At 35.7% G+C, this 25,697-nt stretch overlaps 3 protein-coding genes across 3 annotated transcripts; 2 read left to right on the forward strand and 1 right to left on the reverse strand.

The window, feature by feature from the left end:
* The first annotated feature begins 244 nt into the window (after window positions 1–244).
* Window positions 245–4,294, forward strand: LOC112096862. The gene is made up of 3 exons (XM_024181055.1): window positions 245–313; window positions 500–1,375; window positions 1,538–4,294. The coding sequence occupies exons 1-3, from the start codon at window positions 245–247 to the stop codon at window positions 4,292–4,294; spliced, it is 3,702 nt and encodes a 1,233-aa protein (XP_024036823.1).
* Window positions 4,295–5,403: 1,109 nt separating this feature from the next.
* LOC18036653 (zinc finger CCCH domain-containing protein 62) lies at window positions 5,404–12,107 on the reverse strand (the record flags this gene model as incomplete). Its single annotated transcript, XM_024181056.1, has 7 exons — window positions 11,929–12,107; window positions 11,744–11,811; window positions 6,611–6,725; window positions 6,460–6,521; window positions 6,190–6,241; window positions 5,840–5,951; window positions 5,404–5,520 (listed from the first exon to the last, which is right to left on the reverse strand). Coding segments are annotated over exons 1-7 (705 nt in total), but the record flags the coding sequence as incomplete, so codon positions are not given.
* An 899-nt stretch (window positions 12,108–13,006) lies between these two features.
* On the forward strand, window positions 13,007–16,620 carry LOC18036669 (3-oxoacyl-[acyl-carrier-protein] synthase II, chloroplastic). The gene is made up of 12 exons (XM_006426662.1): window positions 13,007–13,207; window positions 13,296–13,499; window positions 13,623–13,733; window positions 13,833–13,928; window positions 14,057–14,102; window positions 14,845–14,924; window positions 15,019–15,087; window positions 15,184–15,268; window positions 15,357–15,511; window positions 15,605–15,685; window positions 16,234–16,293; window positions 16,498–16,620. Exons 1-12 carry the CDS (start codon window positions 13,007–13,009, stop codon window positions 16,618–16,620), a joined length of 1,311 nt encoding a protein of 436 aa, XP_006426725.1.
* Window positions 16,621–25,697: the final 9,077 nt, after the last annotated feature.

Below are 25,697 nucleotides of genomic sequence, written 5' to 3' on the forward strand. Positions count from 1 at the left end.
CCAACTGGAATTCAACTTAAAGAGAAGGCCGCGGGTGGGACAGCTGTGAGTGTGGATGCAGATATGGCAGGTGCGGAGGAAATGGAAAATGGTCTTATCATTAATGATTTAAAAAGGAGAAGATCTTTAAACGGGCTACACATTACCATGGGCCAAGGAGATGAGCTTTTGACAAAGATTGATAAATTTGAGGAGACAAAAACGGACTAGCGGTGGGACCTGTTATTCAGGCCCACCGAGGCCAATGAGTATTTTGAGTTGGAACTGCCGTGGGTTGGGCCACCCACAGACAGTTCAAGTGCTGGTGGATTTGGTCCGTAGTAAAAAGCCTTGTTTTATTTTTTTAATTGAAACATTATGTAATAAAAATAAGTTAGAGCTAATAAAAGGAAAAATAGGATTTGATGGGCTGCTGGTTGTGGATCGAATTGGGCGCGGGGGTGGGCTTGCTTTCTTATGGAAATCATCTTGCGTGGTTAATCTTCTTAGCTATTCACAGAACCACATTGACACAGACGTTGAAGTGGCTGAATTGGGGAGATGGAGAATTACTGGTATTTATGGTTATCCTGAATCAAGTCGGCGTCAGGCATCTTGGAATCTTCTTCGCTCGTTAGCTAATGTTTCCTCCTTGTCGTGGGTCTGTATTGGTGACTTTAATGACTTGCTGGCTGCTAATGAAAAACGAGGGAGACATGAGCACGCAAGCTGGAAGCTGAGGGGTTTCAACAGGGCTGTAAATGACTGTGGCTTGATTGATCTGGGCATGGAGGGGTATAAATTCACCTGGGAAAGGTCTCGGGGAACTGATAATTGGGTTGAGGAAAGACTTGACCGTGCTTTTGCCACTGATAATTGGCTTCATCAGTTTTATCGTGCAAAAGTTTGTAGCTTGGAAGCCTCTGGATCTGACCATCTGCCAATCTTGTTGGATCCAAACCCGTGTACGCTTAACTACAGATATAGTCGGTTTCGTTTTGAGAATTTATGGCTGCGTGAAGCTGGGTGCGCTGACGTGATCAATTCTAGTTGGATTGCCTCTGCTGAGCTTTCTATTCAGCGGAAAATTCAGAATTGTGGCTCGGCTTTGCTGGTTTGGGGTGGACACTTAACCCGTGACTTCCGAAATCGAAAGCAGAAATGCCAACAACAAATGGCTTCCTTGCGAGGGAGTCGAGATGCGGATGGCCTGAATGCTTTTACTGAAGCAAGAAACCGATATAATGAGCTGCTTAATAGTCATGAGGTCTTTTGGAAGCAGAGATCGAAGATTCTATGGCTAAAGGAAGGTGATCGAAATACTCGATACTTTCATGCCTCATCATCAACTCGAAAACAGAGGAATTCGAGCTCGGTACCATACGCAATAGTCAAGGTCAGTGGATTTATAGTTCAACTGAAATTGATAGTGAGATTGTAGCGTATTTTGATAATTTATTTAAGTCTAATGGATATGGTACTGCTGATATGCTATGATGTGTGGAGACTCAGGTTACAACTGAGCAAAATTCTTTGCTTTTGGCTCCATTTTCTGAAGTTGAAGTTAAGGACGCTTTTGTTTGATATGCACCCGGATAAATCACCAGGTCCAGATGGCATGAATCCTGCATTCTACCAAAAATTTTGGCACATTGTTGGTAAGGATGTAATAACGGCTTGCTTGGCTTTTATCAATGATTGCTCTTTTCCTGTGGGGTTGAACGATACTTCAATAGTTCTTATTCCGAAGAAACAGCGGCCTGAAATGTTATCTGATATGCGTCCAATTGCTCTCTGTAATGTGATTTATAAGATAGTCTCCAAGATGCTTGCTAACCGCATGAAAGTAGTACTAGACTCTGTAATTTCGGAAGCTCAGAGTGCTTTTGTTCCTGGCCGTGCAATCACTGATAATATAATTGTTTCATCTGAAATCATGCACTTTTTAAAAAGGAAGAGACAAGGAAAGCATGGTACCGCTGCTTTAAAAATAGACATGTCCAAAGCATATGATAGAATAGAGTGGGGCTTCCTTCAGGATATGATGTTAAAGCTGGGTTTTGATGCTAGATGGGTTAAATTAATCATGCTATGTGTAACAACAGTACGTTACAGTGTGCTGCGTGAAAATAGAGAAGTGGGCCTGATTATACCAAGTAGGGGTCTCCGACAAGGTGATCCACTGTCTCCGTATCTCTTTATTTTATGTGCAGAGGGTTTCAGTTCTTTGATCAAGAGATATGAGAGACTCGGCTTGCTTCATGGGGTTAGGGTTGCTCGCAGTGCCCCAGAGGTTACACATTTATTCTTTGCTGATGACAGCTTCTTGTTTTTTCGTGCTAATCAAGCTGAAGCTTCTGCTGTTAAGCAGATTTTGACTAATTATGGAGATGCTTCTGGTCAATTGGTAAATTTCACAAAATCCTCTATTTCATTTAGTGCTAATGTGCATGATAGTATTGCTAGCCAAATTTGTGGAATTCTGGATGTCACTGCTACAAATGATCATGGAACTTATTTGGGACTTCCATCTCATATTGGTCGGAAAAAGAAGGCTGTCTTTACTTATATTCGGGACAAAGTCAGACAGAGACTGCACAGCTGGCACTCCAAAATGTTATCTCGAGCGGGGAAAGAGATCTTGCTAAAAACAGTAGCTCAAGTCATGCCTAATTACGCCATGAATGTGTTCCTTTTACCGCTTGACTTATGCAAAGAGCTGGAGGTTATGATGAACTCTTTCTGGTGGGGTAACAAAAGTGGAGGTGGCAGAGGAATACCTTGGATGAGATGGGAGCAGTTATGTAAGCCGAAAGATTTTGGAGGAATTGGTTTCAAGCAATTGCATACCTTTAATATATCTATGCTTGGCAAGCAGGTCTGGAAACTCATTACAAAGCCAGAATCTTTTGTTGCTAAATTACTCAAGGCTCGCTATTATCCGAGAACTTCTGTTAACGAAGCCAAGTTGGGGCACAATCCAAGCTTTGTATGGCGCTCTATTCTAGCTGCGAAAGATGTTGTTGTCAGCGGGAGCCGTATTCAAATCGGAAGTGGACAAAATGTGTTGATTGGACAAGATCCTTGGCTGCCAGATATCAATTTGGGTTTTACTTCGTCTCTTTTAAATGAGGAGCTGGCTGTTGCGAAGGTGAGTAGCTTGATGGTGCCAAATCAAAGATGTTGGGATCTAGATGTTATTGCCGATATTTTTAATTCAAGGGATAAAGACCTGATATTGCAAATCCCTCTTAGTAATCGTAGAGAATCGGATGTATGGTATTGGTTACATGATCCTTGTGGCGCTTATTCAGTCCGTAGCTGCTATAAGTACTTAACTCACCAGGATACCAACTCTTCTTCTCGTATTTGGAAATCATTGTGGAAACTGGAGGTTCCAGGAAAGGTGAGGAATTTCCTTTGGCGGGCTGCGAAAAATGTCTTACCTACTGCGGAAAATCTTGTTCAACGTAGAGTGGATATTATGCCTACTTGTTCTTTGTGTCATGCATGTAGTGAGACAGTTACACATGCTCTTCTAGAGTGTGGGTTTGCGAAATCTTGTTGGATGTCCTCTGCTGTTGGGTCTCTTGGCCATTATAGTTCTTTCTTGGAGTGGTTGGAATTCATTTTCTCAACATATAGTAGGGAGAATTGTCAGCTGGCTGCCATGATTTGTTGGAGGATATGGATACAGCGAAATGATCGGTTATGGAACCAAAGAAGCAGTAGTGTCTTGCAAGTCCTGAACTATGCTGGAAGGTTTTTATTCCAGTGGCAAAGTGCAAGGAAACAACTATTCTTAGCTGATGTTAATGTCGTAAATGGTAATCATGGGGCTGTTTGTTGGGAGAAGCCTTGTTTTGGCTGGTTAAAATGCAATGTTGATGCTGCCATTTTTAAGGCTCAAGGAAAGTTTAGTGTGGGCTGTGTCATTCGTAACTCTGGGGGTGAATTTGTGACAACTCGATGTGAGTGTTTTCCGGGCATTTTTGATTCACGAGAGGCTGAAGCGCTTGGTATTAGAGAAGCTCTTAGCTGGGTTAAAAGGATGCAGTTACCGAATGTCATTATCGAAATGGATAACCTTCAAGTGTTTCAAGCTCTAACTGAAAATTTTTCCAGCCCCAATGGGTTTGGCCTTATCATTGAGGAGTGTCAGTCCCAAGCCCAGTCTTTAGGAGAAGTTCAGTTCTCGTTTGTGCGCCGATCTGCGAATTTTGCTGCTCACTCTATTGCTCGAGCAGGAGGTTCTATGTCAGGTCCAAGAGAGTGGAGTCATGTTCCACCTCTGTGCTTATTAAAATATTTGTAATGCTTTTATTTTAATGAAAATTTCCATTTCAAAAAAACAAAAAAAACAAAAAATCTTTATATCCATTCTTTTGTTGAAACAGGCAGTCATGTTCACACGAAAACTGATTGCCATTGGGCTTACTGTCTAGAGTCCAGACAGTAAGAACTGGGCCTGCTGTAGGATGGCCCAAATAGAACAAAATGCATACAATGAGCAAAAATCAAAGCATTCAACATTGTAACCGATCTATATGTTTTTGCATATTCAGTTTTCACGCCTTTCAAACTGTCTAGGCAGCCCGTGATGCCACCTGTACTCGCGTCTTTGATCACCATTGTCTCTCTGTTGGTGCAAGAATTTGCAGTTGTCTCCAAAATAGCATCTTCCCTTAGGATAATATGGGCAGAGCTGTTGTTTCATGCAGCTTTGTTCCTGAGATGGACATGTTGGAGGATGATGGTTAATGCTTTTCAATCGCTGTCTATTGATTGGAGCCTCCCTAATGCTGCTGAGCTTAACAATAGGATCTTGAGGAACCTGTGTCTGGCAATTATTCTGCATTACTGCCAATTCCTGCTCTACCAATTGTGAAAGCAGCTTTGCTGCTTTTTTGGAATCAGCAGAAAGCTGAGGTTGAGCTGCCAGCTTCCTATGATCGACTGATAAGCTTGGTTTTTGAGGTTGAACTGATAACTGCTGAGGTCCATTCTTCATTTGATTAGAGTCCATATTTAAGGCTAGCTGTTGTTGAGACAGAATCTCCACTTTTTCTGTTACAATTAAATTCATTTGACACTGGCAACTTTTTGGAACCTGATTTATGGACATCCTGAAGAACAAACAACATAAGCATGTAAATCTTAAAATAACATGATATATGGACATCTTAAAATAACATGGTTGAGTTTCTTCATTTTTATGTGAAATTATACCTATTTGCTTTCAGCAATTTCCTCTTTTCCTTTCCATGGATCCGTATTTCTCTATTAGACCTTGCAATAAAACCCCTTGAGTGCTTCTCCATCAAAACCTTGTGTCTCTCCCCTTCGTCTTCCCATCTCTGACAGCAACAATATGGGCAAAGCTGGGTTAATATTTAAGGATCCACAGATAATAGGAAGAAGAAACTTCAGCTCTGTGCAAACCGGTCTCAAGGTCTTCAGACGATAAAGGTTTCGACCTTTAATTAGGAGAGGACAAAGTGGAGGGAGTGGCTTCTCCCCTTTGCTCCAAAGTACCTCTATCTGAAAGATTAGCCAAAAACAGCACTTTAATCACAATAATTATTTTGACGGAATTTAAAATACAGCATCTGCCTATTCAAAATTTACTCCTAGAAAATTTATCTCAATTGTAGGTGAACCAACTAGAGAAATTCCATCCATCAAATTTGCTTGAAATGATCATACCGCAAAATCAAGAAATATCATTACCCTAATGCATAAACCCAGATAACTGAACAGATTTAAGACATGACAGGGCAAGAATAGTCATAGATTTTCTATGATTAATGGCTTTCCAATAAACTCCCAAAGTCCAAATTATATAAGGCTTATGACTCACTGTAAATGTATGTTGTTGCTTGGCTGCTCCATAGCTTTCTTTCACAATGCGGCCAGCAACAATCGTTTTGCCACATGGGGGACCACTTGCACTACAAGCTGCTATGTTAAACCTAATTAATGATGTAGAAATAAGGTAAGAACAAAACACTCACCGGTTGCAAACAACTTTGAGAAAAGAGCACAGTGATACTAGCAAATCTAAAGTATTTGTTGTCATTGTTACATTTGTAAATCAAATAATGTATTGACAGAATTAGTATTCTTTGGCAGATATAGGAGGTTAAATGCCAGTTTCATTGAACTTATATTTTCGGCAGATAAACATAGAGTCATAGACCAATAGCTTACGTTTTGTAAACATTCTGTTCAAACATAACAACGTCGCCTGTGCAAGCATCACCTGCATTTAATCGGTAAGTATTAGGGTAATGAGTACAAACACAAAAATAAAAGTAGGGTTACTAGAACTACACTATACTAGTATCAGGGGGGAAGGCTGGAAGAGGTGTGTGTATTCTATTCTAATGCATTATAAGTAAATCAACCAAAGAGTGTTACAATGAACTGACATTTTTTTCAGACCTGTAAATCTAGAAAATTAATGAATCAAATTTGTACCTTTACAGTCCAGTACAAAGCTAAAGATTGGGTACCTTCTCTCTCCACCACCATTTGAGATTCTGAAAAGTATCAAAAGATTAAAAAAAGGAAATCAAAGTGTTATAGGTCTTAAGTGAAATTATTAGTTCACATAAAAAGTTGAAATTACTCTAGATGCTCCTTTATACGCTGAATAAGTGTGGGTTTATTGCCCGTCAATCTCAATCCATTGTTCCTCAAATAAACTTTACATTGCTCCACTTTCAATTTCTCTTGCTGCCCGGCTGCCACCAAAATTTGAAAGCAGCCAAAAACACTAAAAACCCAGTTAAGTGATCATTAAAGTTTGCAGATTTATAATGCATGAACAATGGAATCCTGTTTAAACTAATCATGTATTTGTCCAAAATTCAAATTTTTGTTAAAGCAATATCCTTACCCATTACAAAAGTTCTGATTTTTACTTGCAACAAATAAAAAAATATACCTGTTGATGCCGAAATCTGAACCAATTGGTTAGTGACTCAGTTTCAGATCCCTGCATCAGCATTAAATTTGTTGGTGGGAAGCTGCTGGTCAATCTCCGAGAATATTCTCTGACTATGAGCAGAACATTCATAAGCATATAATCTTCAAGCTGACGATCAATAAGCACCTGAAATTACAGAGAATGGTAAGAGGTGCCGGAAGTTTTTCCGGCGTAAACCCTCCGACGCTCAAGTCAGTTATGGGGTTTATAGGAAAAACCAAATATGCCATTTCTCATATGGCTTAATAAATATTGCCTTAAAACCAAAAGCTTTTTGAATAATTTTCAGAAAAGTAAAGTAGAGTCTCCAGAAAGAATTTCTCAGTCAGATCAAGAGACAAAAAAGAGCCCCCCTCCGCGTGGTTTTCTCGGGGTCTTTATAAAACACCTCATACCCACGACCTTAGATCGTGACAATAACCATTAATTGATCCAATTCGTGCCCTGATTTTTCGGAGGAGCTTTGTGGTGGTTTATTTTAACTGAGTCTTTATTCCTGGTCATCACTTGGCCGAGGTGATCTGCTCAAGTTTAGACCACCTGGTTGAGGTGATCTGGTCAAGCTCATAGCACATGGTTGAGGTGATCTGCTCCACCTCATAGCACCTGGTCGAGGTGATCTGCTCCACCTCATAGCACCTGGTTGAGGTGATCTGCTCCACCTCATACCACCTGGTCGAGGTGATCTGCTCCACCTCATAGCACCTGGTCGAGGTGACCTGCTCAACCATTTGCTCACTTTCACTTGGAGGAGATCATGGTCGCTCTATTTAATTCCTCAAACACCAGTCCCCCAGTTTCTAGTGTTGAGAGTAAAACAAATCAATACTGGAAACTATAAAGTTTATAATTTTGGCAAACCTATGCCTTAGGAATATTTTTTGCGAATTTTGCCCAATTGTCCTCACACGACTGAGCAGGTTTGGGCAAATCTTTACTTTGGCAAATTTTGCAAGATATGGCTGCTGGTCTTTCAAACGACCGAGCAGGAGTTGGCCCATGTTTGCCTTAGTAAAAGTCTCATAAATTTAGCTGCTGGTCCTTCGTTGACCGAGCAGAAGTAGGCACTTTCATGCCTTAGTAGGATTTTCGTAGGATTAGCTGCTGGTCTTTTGTTGACCGAGCAGAAGCAGGCACTCACTTGCCTTCGTAGATTAGCTGCTGGTCTTTCGTTGACCGAGCAGAGGCAGGCACTTTCTTGCCTTAGTAGATTAGCTGCTGGTCTTTCGTTTGACCGAGCAGAGGCAGGCACTTTCTTGCCTTAGTAGATTAGCTGCTGGTCTTTCGTTTGACCGAGCAGAGGTAGGCACTTTCATGCCTTAGTAAATTAGCTGCTGGTCTTTCGTTTAACCGAGCAGAGGCAAGCCTTTACTTTAGTGATACTTTCGAGAAATTAGCTGCTGGTCTTCGTTGACCGAGCCGAAGCAGGCACTTACTTGCCTTAGTAGATTAGCTGCTGGTCTTCGTTTGACCGAGCAGAGGCAGGCACTTACTTGCCTTGGTAAAATCTTCGTAAATTTAAATGCTGGTCTTTCGTGGACCGAGCAGAAGGAGGCACTTGCCTTAGTAGATTAGCTGCTGGTCTTTCGTTTGACCGAGCATAGGCAGGCCTTTACTTGCCTTAGTAGATTAGCTGCTGGTCTTTCGTTTGACCGAGCAGAGGCAAGCCTTTACTTTAGTGATACTTTCGAGAAATTAGCTGCTGGTCTTCGTTGACCGAGCAGAAACAGGCACTGGCTTGCCTTTTCATAAATCATTCTCATATTGAAAAACTTTCTAGATATCAAGTTGATTGAGTTATATCACTAGCTTTAATATGAGCTCTATCAATTTGACATGTACAAACTATCCTCATTTGATAGATTACTAGTAGGTAAATACTATAGCCGCATATAAAGGCTGCAAATGCATGTTTTTACGTAGACATCAAGACATAAATTTGTTAAAATTTCTGACCTGATTAAGATGCAACTTTTTGCATTAATATCTCCTTCCAAGTGCATAGCTTGCCTCATTCGCAAACGTATCAAAATTGACATTTTGTAGGGAAATTGCATAACAGAATTCCCTGCATATTCTTCAGACGAAAATGAGCTATCTGATTCCTGCAAACGTGTGCAGCCAATGTGCTCTCATTTGAGGTTTTTTATTCAAATCCTTAAATATGGATTTGCTCTGAGATTGTGCTCTGCATTATTTCATTTGTACTTCATCAAACAAATCCCGAGCTTGACTCTGCTTTGTTCCCTGGGTTTAGATCTTGGCTCCTGGGCAGCATTCTCTCAAGCACATCTGTAGTATATGTAGTGTAATCAGCAACAAACTCACTTTTGAACTTTCATATCCCTTGAGACGATTTAACGAACAGCTCCTGATTTGAATTTTAACAATTCTGCCTCAACTTGTAATGAACAGAGTTTCATACCAGAATTGTCTAAAAACTTTCCCTGCATATTCTTCACATGAAAACTAGCTACATGATTGATTGATGGGGTGTAAAACCAGCAGGAAATATCTTGAAGAAACCAAAGATCCGTGGATTTTCTATGCTTACCACCAAATGAATTTAACTATATGTGTAATCTTTATTTTAAGAAATTGAACATTGATAATACCGCAAATCGATTGCTCTTTTGGACAGATTTTATATCTTGAGCTCGATGAAAAGAGAACAATCAATCACGAAATATAAATACATCAGCAAAATAATGGTAGCAGCATTACACATCTAATTAGCCATAACGAAGCTGAATAATTAGCCATAATAAATCTGAACTGTTAACATTATGTCAAGCATGTTGCTGGAAAATATTAAATTAATTCATTTGCAATATAATAGCATGTAATCTTGAATTATGAATGAAGCCCATTCTAACAAGCTAATTTTGTAAAGGAACATTATCAACGAACTCCAAGGGATAATATTCAATTTCAGCAAATATATCATGCTCGGTATTGAAACATGCATGTTATTAAAGAATTTCTAAGCATCTCTCATGCAAAGGTATAATAGGGCTATGATTAAGAACAATTCATGCTCTCAATTAGTTTCATGCATATATTGAATCAATTGAATTAGAACCTGGATTTTAGTCCTTGGCTCTTGCGCAATGTTCTATTGAGCGTCACTCCCTGCAATTTCAGTTGCAGCCTTTGTTTTCCAGTCCAATTAATCTCACCATCTTGATTGTTCCTCTGTAGAGTCCTAAGCTTGCTCTTTACAATTTGAGGCTGCGATTTTTTATATTTTTTATTCTGTCAATCATTTTGTCGAACACTTACTGTGCGTGATCTCGTATCACCACTTTTAACAAATATCATCTTAAACCTGTTTCTAAGATTACAAACGGACACATCTCTGCATCCAATTAGTAATTAAATCTTGTTTGAAATGATTAAACCCATCAAAATGCATGCTGAAACCGTGGCATAATCCGATTGGGAAAGTGGTTAAAATCTTAATATCTAAACTTGTATGCGTACAAGACTTTAATGGTAAGCACATGATCAGCAGTTGACTATAAACCAACAAGCATGTGGCCACTAGTTTGTGATATGATTTCATATATTCAGTATATGTATTTTTTAAATCTATCCTCTGTAATCAATTTCTCATGCTCATGAAAGCCAAATCACAATTGATCATTTGATGCAATATATCATGCACACAAACAAATAAATTGAAAGTAATTGCAGTAATTTAATTGGAAATACAAGTGGAGATGAATATGTGACAGATTTTACCGATCTGAAGCTTCTAAATGCCAACATTGGGTTAGTTTTTTTTTACCGATTCGCTTCGCTTCTTTCACGTGAGTTCAGAAATAAAAGACAGGTTGCTTCAATTCGCACATGATAATATTTTGCCTTCGCTTTGGCTGGATGAAAGTTGATAGAGATAACAAATTGGCTTCTTGTATCGATCCCCACAGACGGCGCCAAATGTTGATGCCGAAATCTGAACCAATTGGTTAGTGACTCAGTTTCAGATCCCTGCATCAGCATTAAATTTGTTGGTGGGAAGCTGCTGGTCAATCTCCGAGAATATTCTCTGACTATGAGCAGAACATTCATGAGCATATAATCTTCAAGCTGACGATCAATAAGCACCTGAAATTACAGAGAATGGTAAGAGGTGCCGGAAGTTTTTCCGGCGTAAACCCTCCGACGCTCAAGTCAGTTATGGGGTTTATAGGAAAAACCAAATATGCCATTTCTCATATGGCTTAATAAATATTGCCTTAAAACTAAAAGCTTTTTGAATAATTTTCAGAAAAGTAAAGTAGAGTCTCCAGAAAGAATTTCTCAGTCAGATCAAGAGACAAAAAAGAGCCCCCCTCCGCGTGGTTTTCTCGGGGTCTTTATAAAACACCTCATACCCACGACCTTAGATCGTGACAATAACCATTAATTGATCCAATTTGTGCCCTGATTTTTCGGAGGAGCTTTGTGGTGGTTTATTTTAACTGAGTCTTTATTCCTAGTCATCACTTGGCCGAGGTGATCTGCTCAAGTTTAGACCACCTGGTTGAGGTGATCTGGTCAAGCTCATAGCACATGGTTGAGGTGATCTGCTCCACCTCATAGCACCTGGTCGAGGTGATCTGCTCCACCTCATAGCACCTGGTTGAGGTGATCTGCTCCACCTCATAACACCTGGTCGAGGTGATCTGCTCCACCTCATAGCACCTGGTCGAGGTGACCTGCTCAACCATTTGCTCACTTTCACTTGGAGGAGATCATGGTCGCTCTATTTAATTCCTCAAACAATACCTTCAATGATCTTCTGGATTACTTTTTCTTCAATTTCATCAACACCCACATCCAAATCTTTGCCAATGCTAGACATGAAAAAATAAATAAAAAAAAGAAAAGAAAATCTATTATTAGAACAAGGCCAAGATAAAAAGGGAAAAAAATTTATCTTTATTTAAATATCGTTGAAATAAAAATCTAACCGAGACTTGGACTTTTTCCCAAATGAGAGCTTTGAGAAGGTGGCATGGGTGTCCTCAAGAGGGCTGTAACTCGGGTCTAAATCCGAATCATAACCCGGGTCGGACCCTCCACTGTCGGTGCTGTATTCATCATCTCCTTCTTCGATGAATATTACTTGCTCAGACTCAGGAGCTGCCATTGACGCGCTACTCTTTTGCTTTCTTCTGGTTTTATTGATTGATTCATATTTTTCTTCCGCAGAAACCTTTTAAGGTAAAAACCGTAACAACTTGCTTTCGCTTTTTGAAATCGAATTGCCAGAATGAAAGGAAATTTTCGACCAAAAACAAAAGTAAATATGGCCGTTGAGGATTTGAAAATTTGAAGCTTGTGCAGAATGGATCAATTATATGATTAAATCGTTTCGGCGGATTGTTTTGATTGATTAGATTTTTTTATTATTATCTAATTAACAATGCTGCTTCGATTAAAAAAAAAAATTGCGTTACAAAGTTTTCACAAGAAAATAGAAATATTAAAATATCCTTTATTGTATTGCAAGTTACACACAATTACTTCGACATTACTAACTTCACTCGGGCATTGGAGAAATCGTTAGAAATTTAGATTTAATATTGATTTCTCCGTCTTTATCTTCTAATAATTTTTGGTCACACTGTATTTATAATTTGAGTGTCTAAATTATATAATTGTATTAGAGTTATTCTTTAGTGTAAACTTGCTTATCAAAATATGAATATTAACGTCGGTGTTGTAAAAGGATTTTATAATATTATACTATCAAAATCTATTACAATATTTTAAAGCATTAAGTGTATAATATGTGGATGTTCGCACCTAAAACTTATTAAATTATAACATGCGTAAATTTCTATATGAGTAATTTAGAAATTATTCCACAAAAGTTGGAAGTTCAATTTTCAACAGGAAACTCACATCAAGATGCAACATTGGGAGTACTTTCTGTATTCGGAATGGTTTTTCGAGTAAGGAAATTTTATCCCATGCGGTCATGTTATTCTTCTCATCAGCCCAATTTCTTACTGGGATTATTTTGTTATGCTTGTAGGAAAAACAATGGCGGTGTCTGCTGCACAATCTGAAAAGGAGTTCGTCATAACAAAGAACAAAGAAACTGGAGAAAGGAGAATTGTTGTGACTGGGTTAGGTGTTGTAACGCCACTTGGTGACGATGCACATTTGTTTCACACCAGCCTTCTTGAAGGGGTTACTGGGATAAGTGATATACAGGGCTTTGATTGTTCAGAATTTCCCACTGTATGTATAAATATTGTGTAAATTTCATTATCATAACTGAGTTTGTGTACAAAGCTATTGGATGATACTATTCTCAAATCTTTAACAGAGAATTGCTGCAGAAATCAAATCTCTCTCAACAGATGGATGGATCTCACCAAAAATTGCGAAGAAAGCAGACAAATACTTGATTTATGCTCTCGTCGCCGGCAAAAAAGCCTTGGTAGATGCTGGAATTACTGAACAAGTTAGCGGAGAGTTGGATAAAAGTAGATGTGGGGTTATAATTGGCTCTGCCATGGGAGGCTTGCGTGTAAGTGAGCTTTGAGCTTTGAAAACAAAAGTCAATTAGGAGTGGCAAGTATTATGGTTTGCTTATAAACAAGAGCATGTAGCCTTACTAGCATGTTTTAATGATTTTCTGGCTTTTGAACAGGTTCTTAATGATGGATTTGAAGCAATAAAAGTTTCGTATAAGAAGATGAGTCCCTTTTACATACCTTATTCATTAACCAATATGGCTTCAGCAGTCTTAGCAATGGATTTGGTAAGCTCATAAGATAGTTTTGTGGCATGTTGAAAAAAAAAAAAACATTTAAGCAATCTTATACTGATTTGAAATTGACATGCTTCCAATTATGTGCAGGGATGGACAGGTCCAAGTTACTCAATCAGTACAGCTTGTGCATCGAGCAACTACAGCATACTGAATGCAGCTAGTCACATGATCAAAGGTGACACTGTAAGCAACTTGCCTTCATCTCAAGCTGACATCACTTAAAGCTAAGAACATCCCTTGAGATGTTACATTAGAGAAGTCTTAGTTTGATTTATATACAACATGCTTCATATTTGTTGAAAATTTTGCAGGACATTATGCTCTGTGGTGGTTCAGATGGGATGATTATTCCATCAGGTACAGTTAACAAAGCCGTTGCATTTTAGAGTAGTTCAAACATACATCTGTTAAGATAACAAATTTTTTTGATGAAAACCATTACCATATCCTAGGAATATTTATATTGAATCACCAAAAATCTATAATAAATTATACAGAAGCGTACCTGAATTCATAACGTTGAATTGTTTGTGTGGTTAGTCTTCTAGATCTATACGTTCTTCTAGAAAATCCTTTTAAGTTTTTCACTGCTCTCTCTGATGATGGGATGTCAATAGAGAATAAAAAGATATGTGTAAATTGTTGATTATAATCTCTTATATAGATAACTTTTTTCTATTGTCATTAGGTATTCCTAATTCTGCCCATCATATAATTAGAATATTGAATCTCTACACATTAAAAGTTCACACTCTATTAGATACATTAAAGCCCATAATACCAAAAACTTTAAGAGATCACCTTTAATTGAGTTTAATCTTATATGACAGTTCACAATACATAATTATTCATATATAAGTCTAATGTTGAATAAAGGATCCAACAATATTGGATTAAAAAATCTAATAATATCATGAGTTTTGTTTTATTGATCTCAGGCATAACCAATCTTATCGCATGCAATGCTCGTTCGCAAAGAAATAGCGAACGTTGGATTAAGAATTTAACAATATTAAATTAAAAAATCCAACAATATTGGATTAAAAAATCCAACAATATCATCAATTTTTTTTTTACTGACTATTTATCGGAATATCAGGCATAGCCGGTCTTATCGCATGCAATGCCCTTTCGCAAAGAAATAGTGATCCAACCAAAGCTGCACGCCCATGGGACGCTGTAATCATTTCAACTCTTCCCTCTCTTCTTGTTGAACAACTTTCTATTATAATAAACGATTTGGCAATAAATATTTTGATTGCACAACGAGCAGGATCGCGATGGATTTGTTATGGGAGAAGGAGCTGGGGTTTTGCTTTTAGAAGAGCTGGAACATGCTAAGGTTAATTACTAGCAGAATCATCACTTTTTATGATTAACTATAGGGCATTATTTCCCACTCATGCACTCATGTATCTACACTCAAATAATTTGACAGAAAAGATGGACGAATATTTATGCAGAGTTTCTGGGTGGAACCTTAACTTGTGATGCTTATCACATAACTGCACCTCATCCTGAGGGTTAGTACATAGGCTTTCTAAAATTCCCACTATCCACATCTATTTGAGTTTATTTCTGCTCGAGTAATATATATGTTTTTGAAATCAGGGGTGGGCATGGTATCTTGCATGAAGAAGGCTTTAGCTCAAGCTGGGGTTGCCAGGGAAGATGTGAACTACATTAATGCACATGCTCCATCAACGAGACTAGGTGATCTGAGAGAATATCAAGCTGTAATCCGTTGTTTTGGAAAGAATCCTGAGGTAAAAACTGAAGCACATTGCCGCTTATAATTTAGAATTATTATATACTTGTTTAGTTGCTATTATACTTCATCTGATTCCAACATGTCGCAGCTAAGAATGAACTCTACAAAATCCTTGATTGGCCACCTACTTGGAGCTTCAGGTGCTGCTGAAGCTGTTGCCACAATCAAGGTGAATAGCTTCTGCTTTCTTCCCTGCATACATGGTGTAACTGTGTAGATCACTCGAATAGTTAATATAAGCCTGCTCATCCTAGAGTGATGGCCACAATCATTGAAGCCTTACGCATTGACAGAGGGTATATCTACAATACGGAGGCCCTATTGGTACAATATCCTCCACTATCTATTGAAAACTTAATAAAGCTTTTCATTACAGTTTTAACTTTTTTTTGGTTGCTTGCTTCAAGTTTTACATAATACAATATCACTGTTGGGTCAGAAATGAAAACTTAGGGGGCAGATAAAGAAAAAATTTGAAAACATGAGGCTTTTCAATAAAAGTCGGGTTGGGAGTGTTATGCGGTAGTCATTCTCGCGAGAGAATCCCGTATATGTTTCCTGTAAAATTTCATGGTTTTCAATAGGATATAGAAAGAAGGCGGCCAACCCAAAAAAAGAAAAAAATTACTTAAAAATCACTTAACTCTTAACAAAGTGTTAAGTTTGGGGACATATCATGATTGTTTTTTGAATGGGGTTTTTTTCTTTTTCCTGCAGGCAATACAAATTGGATGGATACATCCAAACCTAAATCTGGAAAATCCTGACAAACATGTGGTATGCTTCTTGAATTTAAAATGGAAATATTTTTAAAAAATAATCTCTATCTTACGTGTATATAAAATACATTTTTCTCATATAAATAATGTATTTATGAAATTTATATACTATTTATATAAACAGAATATATCATGCATGTAAGATAGGAGATCTTGTTTAAAAAGGTTCCTGCTTTTTCACAAGACGTCTCTGCCGATTCAGGACGCAAAAGTACTGGTTGGCCCCATGAAGGAACGTTTGGACATAAAAGTGGCGATGTCCAACTCGTTTGGCTTTGGTGGACACAATTCATCCATCTTATTCGCTCCTTTTAAAGGAAATTGATTATGGCTAAAGAAAAAACCTTGACCACATGCGTGTGCTTGGATGTTAGTCAATTTACAGCAATTAATTAGCATCCAAATCCAAGTGCGTGCATCGTGGAACTCTGCCAAGACGTTAATTTTGTATTGGAATGACATTTGGGTACTGTTCTAAGACCACTTCGTTTGATATGTATTAATTATTATGATGCCGCAATTTAAAAAGATGCGTATGTTGATCGATCCTTGTGAAATGAGAAATAAAAGTTGAGATTTTGATCAAATTTAAGACACTTTTCAAACCAAATGATACTTGTCTATTATCGTTTTAGTTTCATCATCCAACTGAAGTGAACCATATATTTGATTATACGAACGAGGTAATCCATAGGTAATAATAGTCAGAGGTGGCATAGCCGTGATGGTGAAATTTTTGTTATAAAAAATTTGGGATGAAGTTTAGTAGACCAAAAATTAATTTTCGAGTTGGACAATTAGCATTTTTTTTAATTTCATTAAATTCTTATTTTATTATAATTACATATAAGGATAAATATAAATAAAATTGATACTACTTATATTTTTAGTCTCTCACTTAAATTTATTTTATTTGTACAATATATTATATTTTTTTCTCTCTTCTCAATCTATATAATTGATTCTTGCACAAACTTAAAATATTGATCTTTTTTTATATTAATCATTTTTTTTATTGAGAAAGAAAGTTTGAATAGAATAATAGAGATATCAAGATTTAAATAAAATAATACGGTAAAAAAAATTAACTGTGAGAAAGTTACAGAAAATAAAAGTTTTACAAATGAAAAGAGTCTTTTTTAGGGGAAAAAAAGGAAAAAAGTATTTTTGACATTACGTGGAAGATTTTGTAGAGGTGGCCGCATATCAACTCTTAATTCTCTCTCGAAATGAATTTCTCTTGAACAACATTTAAGTGAGAAATTGGCAACTATTAATTAAGAATATGCAAATTATAAATGAGTTAATCTCAATATTATCACTATTTAAACACGTGCCTTCTTTCCCAAAAACTATGAGATAGAGACAGATTGATTGGTCAAGTTATGGATGGCTCAGGGTTATCTTAAGCTGGAGGGAAGGGAAGATATGGAGTTAAGAGGAGAAAAGTACTTTAGAAACTTAGCCTCTTGCTCTTTATTCCCAGATTTTCAAAGAAATGAGTTTGATGGTAAAATAATAAGGTGCCAGATGCACTCCATAGTGCATGATTTTGCTCAGTGTCTTACAGAAAGTGATAGTTTGAATGCAGAGGTGAAGGATTCTGATTACAAGTGTCAATTAGAGTCTTCTCATGAAAAAATTCAGAATTTTATGATAATGTTTGAAAGTGATGACCTCTTTCCTATTTCAGTTTACACTCAAAAGAAACCGCGGAGCCTTGTGGTTGAGCGTGAAGGGTATTTCATGAAGGGCATAGTTCTGTCTGAGGTGTTTGATCAGTTGACGTGTCTGAGGACACTGGATTTGAGTAACCATGATAGTGTTTGGTGTAAAGTGATTGAAGTGGTTCCCAGAGGAATAAAAGGATTAATACATTTAAGGTACCTTAACTAGTCTAACAACAAAAAGATAAAAGATTGCCTGAGATGTTGTGCAAGTTGTATAATTTACAAACCTTGGAGCTCAGTTGGCGTAGCAGCCTCAGAAATTTGCCTCAAGGGATGGGCAAGTTGATCAAGCTGAGGCATGGAGAAAATGTTGGGACTCCACTTAGCTACATGCCAAAGGGAATTGAAAGATGCAGTTAGATTTTGGACACTAAGTGAATTCATTGTCGGTGGTGGAACTGATGATAAAAGCTAGTAAACTTGAATGTCTGAAAAGCCTGATCCATCTTCTAGGGATCTCTTACGATAAAAAATGCTGGGAAATGTGAATTAGGATGAGATTTGCAAAGCAGAACTTTCGGAGATGGAAAATCTCCTTACTGTGTGTATAAGTTTCGATAATAATGATAAAAAGGGAGGAAGAATAAGGATAATGAAGACCGTCTTGAGGGCTTACAGTTGCCTCAAAATCTTGAGACCTTAAACATTTTTTACCATAGAGGTAACAGGATTTCTCGCCTGAGAATAATGTTGTTATCTAAGTTGCAGTCTATGGCATTAGATTGGTGCATGAACTTAGTGCAATTGCCTCCTTTGGGAGAATTGGCAGCCCTTGAGTCACTGATTACACAAAGGATGAAGAACTTGTAAAAGGTGGGGAATGAATTTTTGGGAACAGATCAAAGTCGTGGGAAACCATTTGTTGCTTTTTCTAAATTGAATTGACTTGTTTTTCAGAAAATGAAAGTATGGAAAGAGTGGAAATATAAAACGATGAAGAGGGCATCATTATGTAATCATGCCAAGTCTTCATTCATTAACAATTGGATTCTGCCCCAAATTAGAGACACTTTCGGATGACCATTGTCCTTGAACACTATATTTGAAGATCATTTCATGTCCTGTGCTGGAAAATTGTTATAAAAAGGGAACAGCAGAGAGGCAAAAGAGCTCTCGTATCAAGATTTCTTATGCAGTTGAACTGCAACAGACACACAGGTAACACTTCTCCTTGTTTTTACATAGTTCGATTTTTAGAATTCGTTTTTGGTTTGTCATGATCCTGTAATCTTTTGTCGTATATAAAATAGATATGCAACCACCTGCATTTGTAAAAGAGATGTTAATTTAAGGTATTGTTCTCTTCACTTAGAAATTATCGATGACATCACTGGATAATTTGATCTTATTGGTTTTGTTTTCCAGGAGAATGGTGTGAGAAGCATACTGGAGAGGAATCAAAAGTTATATCTCGTGCCCCATTTCAGATATCAAATATTTGGTAAGTTAATTTCTTCAACTCACACATATCACATTCCTGGTCTTGGTTTTCAGAATGTAGAACTGGCTACTAGGCACAGCAACTAATCAATAGAATTGTAAAATTATATCTCAGTGCAGAGCAATTACTTCAAAGTCTCCAAAGATGATGGGGGCTGAGACAGAACCTTCCCCTTTGAAACAGAAAGAAAACGTTATCTTAAAACTTTTGCTTATAGTTATGTTACAGTTTGAACTCCTTTACTACTTCATAATCATTATTCTTCAATCTTGAGGTGTTTCTCAGAGTGTAATACAACTTTCAAAAAATGGAGATTGCATTGAAGTCAGAAAGGGTGCGAAAGGTCGTCGAGGGAAGAAAGTTGATAGGACGCTTTGGATGGGCTATTGTTAAACCTCGAATAGTATGATATTGTCTGCTTTAAACAAAGGTTAGGTTATTTTTTTTCTTCTTCAGTTCTCGTCAAGAGGCATCATACTATTTAAGAAATGAATTTGTATATGTAGTCTAGCATTGCTTTTAAAGCAGGCAATGCAGGACATTGACTTCCAATCCTTATCATCCTTGATATTTCCAAATCTTGAATCACGTATTGAAGCTCTGCAAGGAAAAGGAAATGGATCATTCCAAGTTACCAGTTGCAGGATGATGGCAAATCCGATTACAAGACATCAGGGAATAGTGGCTGGATTGCCTGATTCTAAATGATATTCATGAATCATGACCCTTTGTTCTGTCACTTGGTTTCAGGAACTAGCCACTAGAAATATTTTCGTTGCTCTTTTTATGTCTGTCTTTCACAGCGAAGGTAGAAGGTTGAAGCACAAGAGGGTGATTGATATGCTGTTAACTTTTATCTTTGTACAATATACCAAAACAATTTATTTTAATGTAGCAACTGGTAAGTCCTTTTATTTTCATGTTATTCAGCAACCGATGCTTTTTGTTCCTCTGTGGCCTCTTTTGTATTCGATACAATATACATAAGTTCGACGAAGGGTTCCACTAAACTTCATTTTTCTGTGATGCTCACATAATTTTGGATATGGGAGCAGGAGTTGAAGCCACCAATTCAGACTGAAACGTTGAGCCAAATTTTACCAAAATTTCACTTTGTTTGATGCATTTGCATATTAGGCACTTTAGGTCCGTGGCCTTTTGCTAGCTTGTCCTAGATGGTGCAAGGAAACAGAGTCACAAAATCAATCGACAAAAGAATGTTATAAACCATAAAAATACTTCAAATTTAATTAGTTTAAATGATTGCTCATGGTTTAATTCATCCATACATATAAGGGTGTGTTTGGCACCCAGCATTACTCCTCATTACAGCCTTGTATTGTATTAAATTAATACAATATTATGTTTGGCAAAAAATGAACTTTGTATTAGACCACATTGTAATACACCAAACGCCGCAAAAATTAAACCCGTGAGGGGGGTCGTAATTAGGCCGCATTGCATTAGAATAGAAAGCAAATACTTTCTTCTTCACGATCTCAGCCACAACCACAAACCAAATCTTCTCTTCGCAAAACCCAAAGTAAAATTTTTCTCTCAAACTCACTCGCCTTTCACTCATAGATTTTCCTCCCTTCTCCTTCAATTTCTCAAGAGCCAAACATAGCAAATGGAATCACTAAGTGAGCGGTGTAGTCGAAGCGTCTGAATCTTTGATTGGAGCCAATGCGTCATTTGAAGTTCAAACAACAGCGTAGAGTGGCAGTGGTGCTACGGCGCGGTTCAAACAGACTCTCGTGTAGATTTCATTTTTCCATTTAGGTTTCGAGTTTAAATGTTTCAGTTGATGACTCTATAAAGCCCAAAAAAATTATAATAGTAATAATAATAATAATAATCATCATCATCATCTAGACTTTTAGTACTCATATTGTCCATGATATTAAAAGAAAAACAGAAAAATACACTGTTACATAATAAATATGACACTTTCACATATAAAGTGATTGTCTGATAACTCTGCTAATTAGAACTAATTAATTAAATATTAAAATGTATTTTTTACCCTTAAACGACGTGTTTTCTCTATCATTCTTTGAATACCAGAGACAAAATGAGGTATTAAAAAACTATAAAGGATTAAAATGGTAAAAACAAATTGTGGGAGGGACTCAAGTGTCAGTCTCCCTTATTTTTCAATACAAATTTGTACTCGAAACTTTAACCCTTAAATTATCATAATTCTCACAATAGATAAGTTAGTTTCCTTATAGATTCCGTTATTAAAACCAAAAGTTAATTACCAGGAAGTCTCATCACACGTAACTAAGTATTTATTATCTCTATCATATTTTCTAATTCCCCACATTATTTAATATTTTCTATCTGACAAAATGGTTGTACAAATACATAATTACATAAAACTCTCATTGTAAAAGAAAATTATTCGGGAGAGTGCCAAACTAGGGAGGCTGCCACTTTTTTTTCTCAATCGAGTTTTCGTGTTTATCACTCACTTAATATTTTTATGGTTTTTATATATAATACGCAATTACTTTCTTTAACAGAAAAATTTATCTGAGTGAAAAAAAAAAGTTCTTTTCTTTAGAAATTGGAGTAACATGATATATTAAAAAAATTATAAGAGTAAATAATTGGTGAAATTCGAAAACAATAGGAGAGGAACGAGCAAATAACCCGTCAAAGTAGGAAGGTCATCACATTAGCGTTGTCTGTCCACTACCGTCTTCAAATCATTAAGGCTTTATTGACGTCATAAGGTATAATGATAATTTCACCTACGCTTCAAAAGCGTAATTTGGACAATATTCCGTTAGTTTTCTTAACGGTTTAAAGACGATAGTGGATAAGTGTAAAAAAATATAAATTTAAGTGGAGCACAGTAAAAAAAATTAAAAATTATATATTTTTAAAAAAGTACGAAAAAAAAGGTAGACGGTAAATAATTACCGTTAATCCATTCATCGAACTCCTTGTTTATCTAACAATAAGGTTAGGTGGCAAAGTATCATTTTTCACCTCATGGGTCATGAAATTGGAAATCGGCATGTCTTTACCACGATTAAGATTTCTTTTTTTTTTTTAATCTAGTTATCACATCATGCGTTTAAATTTTATTTGGAGTTGTTATAATATAATCGATAGAAATCTTTAACGTGAGAAAGCAGCAGCATTACCTTGACGTGCGGTTACTGCTGGCAGTGTGATTGTTAATAATGAAGTATTTAATGAGAGCAGGTGGCGTGGATTTTTTATGGTGTGGAATTTTCTAGACTTTATTTGCACTCTTAGATCATGCTTAGATGAATTGTGGGGTTGCATTAAATTTTGAGATTAATAAAATAATTTAATTTAAGGTATGTTTGGTTGTCATGAATTAATAGGATAAATAAAAATTAATTCATAACAATTGGGATTATTAGTATTTATATTTATATAGGTTTAGGTGAGATAAAATTAAATGAAGAATTTGTGTCCTCTTTATCACTATTTTATTTTTCATTTAACCCAATATTTTAATAAAAATTAAATATAGAAGTTAATTTCATAATTTTTTAACCTATAATTTTGTTTTATATAGAATATCAAAATTTTATTCATTAATTTAATTAAACTAATATTGAATTTTAAACATAAAATAATAAACTATTTCTTTGTAGTAGCATTGAATATTAAATATTAAAGTCAACAATTATCAATATAATTTAAAAATATTATATTATTTAAATAATTATTTAAATTTATTAAATTAAATTAATATAGTCCTTTTCAATATTGTCCAATTTAATTTTAAAAGTTAATTCAATCAAATCATATCTTCCAAATGTAACCTTAAGTTATTAAGGTCTGGGTTTAGTGGGGCAATAGGGGGACACCTGTTCAAGACTCAATCGATGCTCTCCTACACAAATTAATAGAAGGTGTATGTATCTCTCTAAATATTTTTGGAAGTATATATAACTCCTCGGTAGATCTCAAATTACACTATATAAGCGTATAAACTTAAGCTAATAATAGATAATAGGTTGTAAGATGTAACAATTTTTTTTTTTAATAAAAAAAGCCTTCCTGTTACTTGGACTGTCCGTGCACTGTTGCACGGTCGACATAATTGGTCTATCATTTTTATTTGTGTTTATAAAAAGTTGCATGAATATGAGGCTTTTCAATATCAACTCTTAAAATTAAAAACTCTGATCGGTCTGGTACTTATATTGGCGGCTTTGGGAATAATTGGGACGTCTTCGGGCAGCTTTTTTTTTGAGGTGATATGCCATGTTGCTAGTTATTGAAAATGCCATTGCTAGAGGTTGGAATTATTCATGGCATGAGGTTATGCTTCAATTCTCGTTGTTACTTATTTTGTAATCTCGAGAATTGGATTTAATTAACTACTGCATCGTGTGGTGAATTTCATGCACTTCAAGATCATTCCTACTTTTCGAGGAGAGACCAATGTTGTTGCTAATCGATTAGCTAATCTCAAGTGTCAATTGCAGCTCGCTAACTTGGTCGGTTAGATATTTCATCATCAGATATTATTAGTCTTCTTTAAGAAAGATGCTAATGGATTTTACTATTAATTAATTTTTTTTAATTTATTAACTTGCCTATTAGAATGGGTTTTTGTTGCTCTCATTTGGGTGGTGGAGTGGATTTTAAATAGTTTTTTTTAATATATACTGAAATTTTAGGGGAGGTAAGACGCAAAAAAAAATGAATTTGCACTTTACCCATCCGCTTATGTTAAAAAGAAAAAGAAAGAAAGAATAGACTTTTTGTTTCGTGGATGCAATTTAACTGAAATGGTAAAATCTCTCCTATTACAAATAAGTGATTTGGGGTTGGAACCTCCCACACGAATGGGGAAGAAATCTTTTTGACATTAGACTAAACAATAACTATTAAAAAAAAAGTTTTTCGATTTATTTGAGTTGTCTTTTGAAATAATTATTGTTAGTTGGTTGTATAAATAATTAGATATGAAGAGAAAATGTTTAATATTTAATAAAATTTATTATTAAAAGTGCCTGAATTTTAAAAGCAGTTAGACATATTTGGTAAATCTTACTGTAAAATTGTTGTAAGAATATAAATAACTGAATTAAACATAATATTGAAGCAATCTTATTTAGATATTTATAAATATGTATATAAAATATTTTTTTATTGTGTAAATATAAGAATTAATAACTAAAATAAATATTTTATTTTTTATTTTTGTTATCTTAATATAATGAGTAGTAATAATAATAATTTCTTTAAAGTTAATAATTTTATTTCTTAAATAATAAGGATAAGTTTAAATGTTTATAATATATATGATGATATAAATGAAATTATATCGAGTATAAAATTTATTCACAAAATCAAATTTTAAAAAATTACTGATTTCTTACGTTTTTAAAATCTATTGTAAAATAAAATAATTTTAAAAAATTCATCGAACATTAAAAATAATTTTTAATTTTTTAAAATTACTTTAAGTATTTAGAATAGTCCAACGGGGGCCTGCCCCACTATTAAAGCTTCCGTCAACTACTGTGATCCATCTGAATTAGAAAAATATATCAGATAAGATATTTTAGTATTTTTTTAATAGAATGATTACTCCGTTATTATCCACGTCTTTGTACTTGTCATTTGCTGCTCCCACAGCCGCCTCAAGGCAGCTGCCATAAATTGACCGCCATCTTTCTTTTTTCTGGTCAACAAGTCAAAATCTTATATTAATGCATTAAAGACTTACAAACATTGTCCATTATAATTGATTAAGCAGCTCTATTATAGTTTAGTTTTTTACGTGATTATACCTGTTTTCCTATTTATTACTAACAATTATTATAATAATAATTTTTTTAACAAATTTTTATTTGACATCTAACAATACAAAAAAGCCTAAATTAAAATTTTCTCTGAAGGCCATAAAAGCTCTTGAGCTGGCCCTGACTTCGATTCATCCCATTCCATCTTTAGCTTATTTTATTATGATCTAAAATGAATGCAAATATATCGGAAACAGATCAACAATTATTGGATAGGCATGTCCGTGAATTAACAGTATATTTATTTCCTAAAATGAGAATGAGAATGTGCTGGAATGTTATTGATGTATTTATGTGAGAGAGAGTGGTTAAGATGTTAGTGGAGATTGTGGTGGTGAATTGTTGAATTTAGGAGATGGAATAAGAATTATAAATCTATATAGATTGTGGTGACTTTTTTACAAAGATAAATAAATAAATAAAG

The sequence above is a fragment of the Citrus clementina genome, unplaced genomic scaffold, assembly GCF_000493195.1.
Source record: "Citrus clementina cultivar Clemenules unplaced genomic scaffold, Citrus_clementina_v1.0 scaffold_7, whole genome shotgun sequence".
In the NCBI taxonomy this organism is placed as follows: domain Eukaryota; kingdom Viridiplantae; phylum Streptophyta; class Magnoliopsida; order Sapindales; family Rutaceae; genus Citrus; species Citrus x clementina.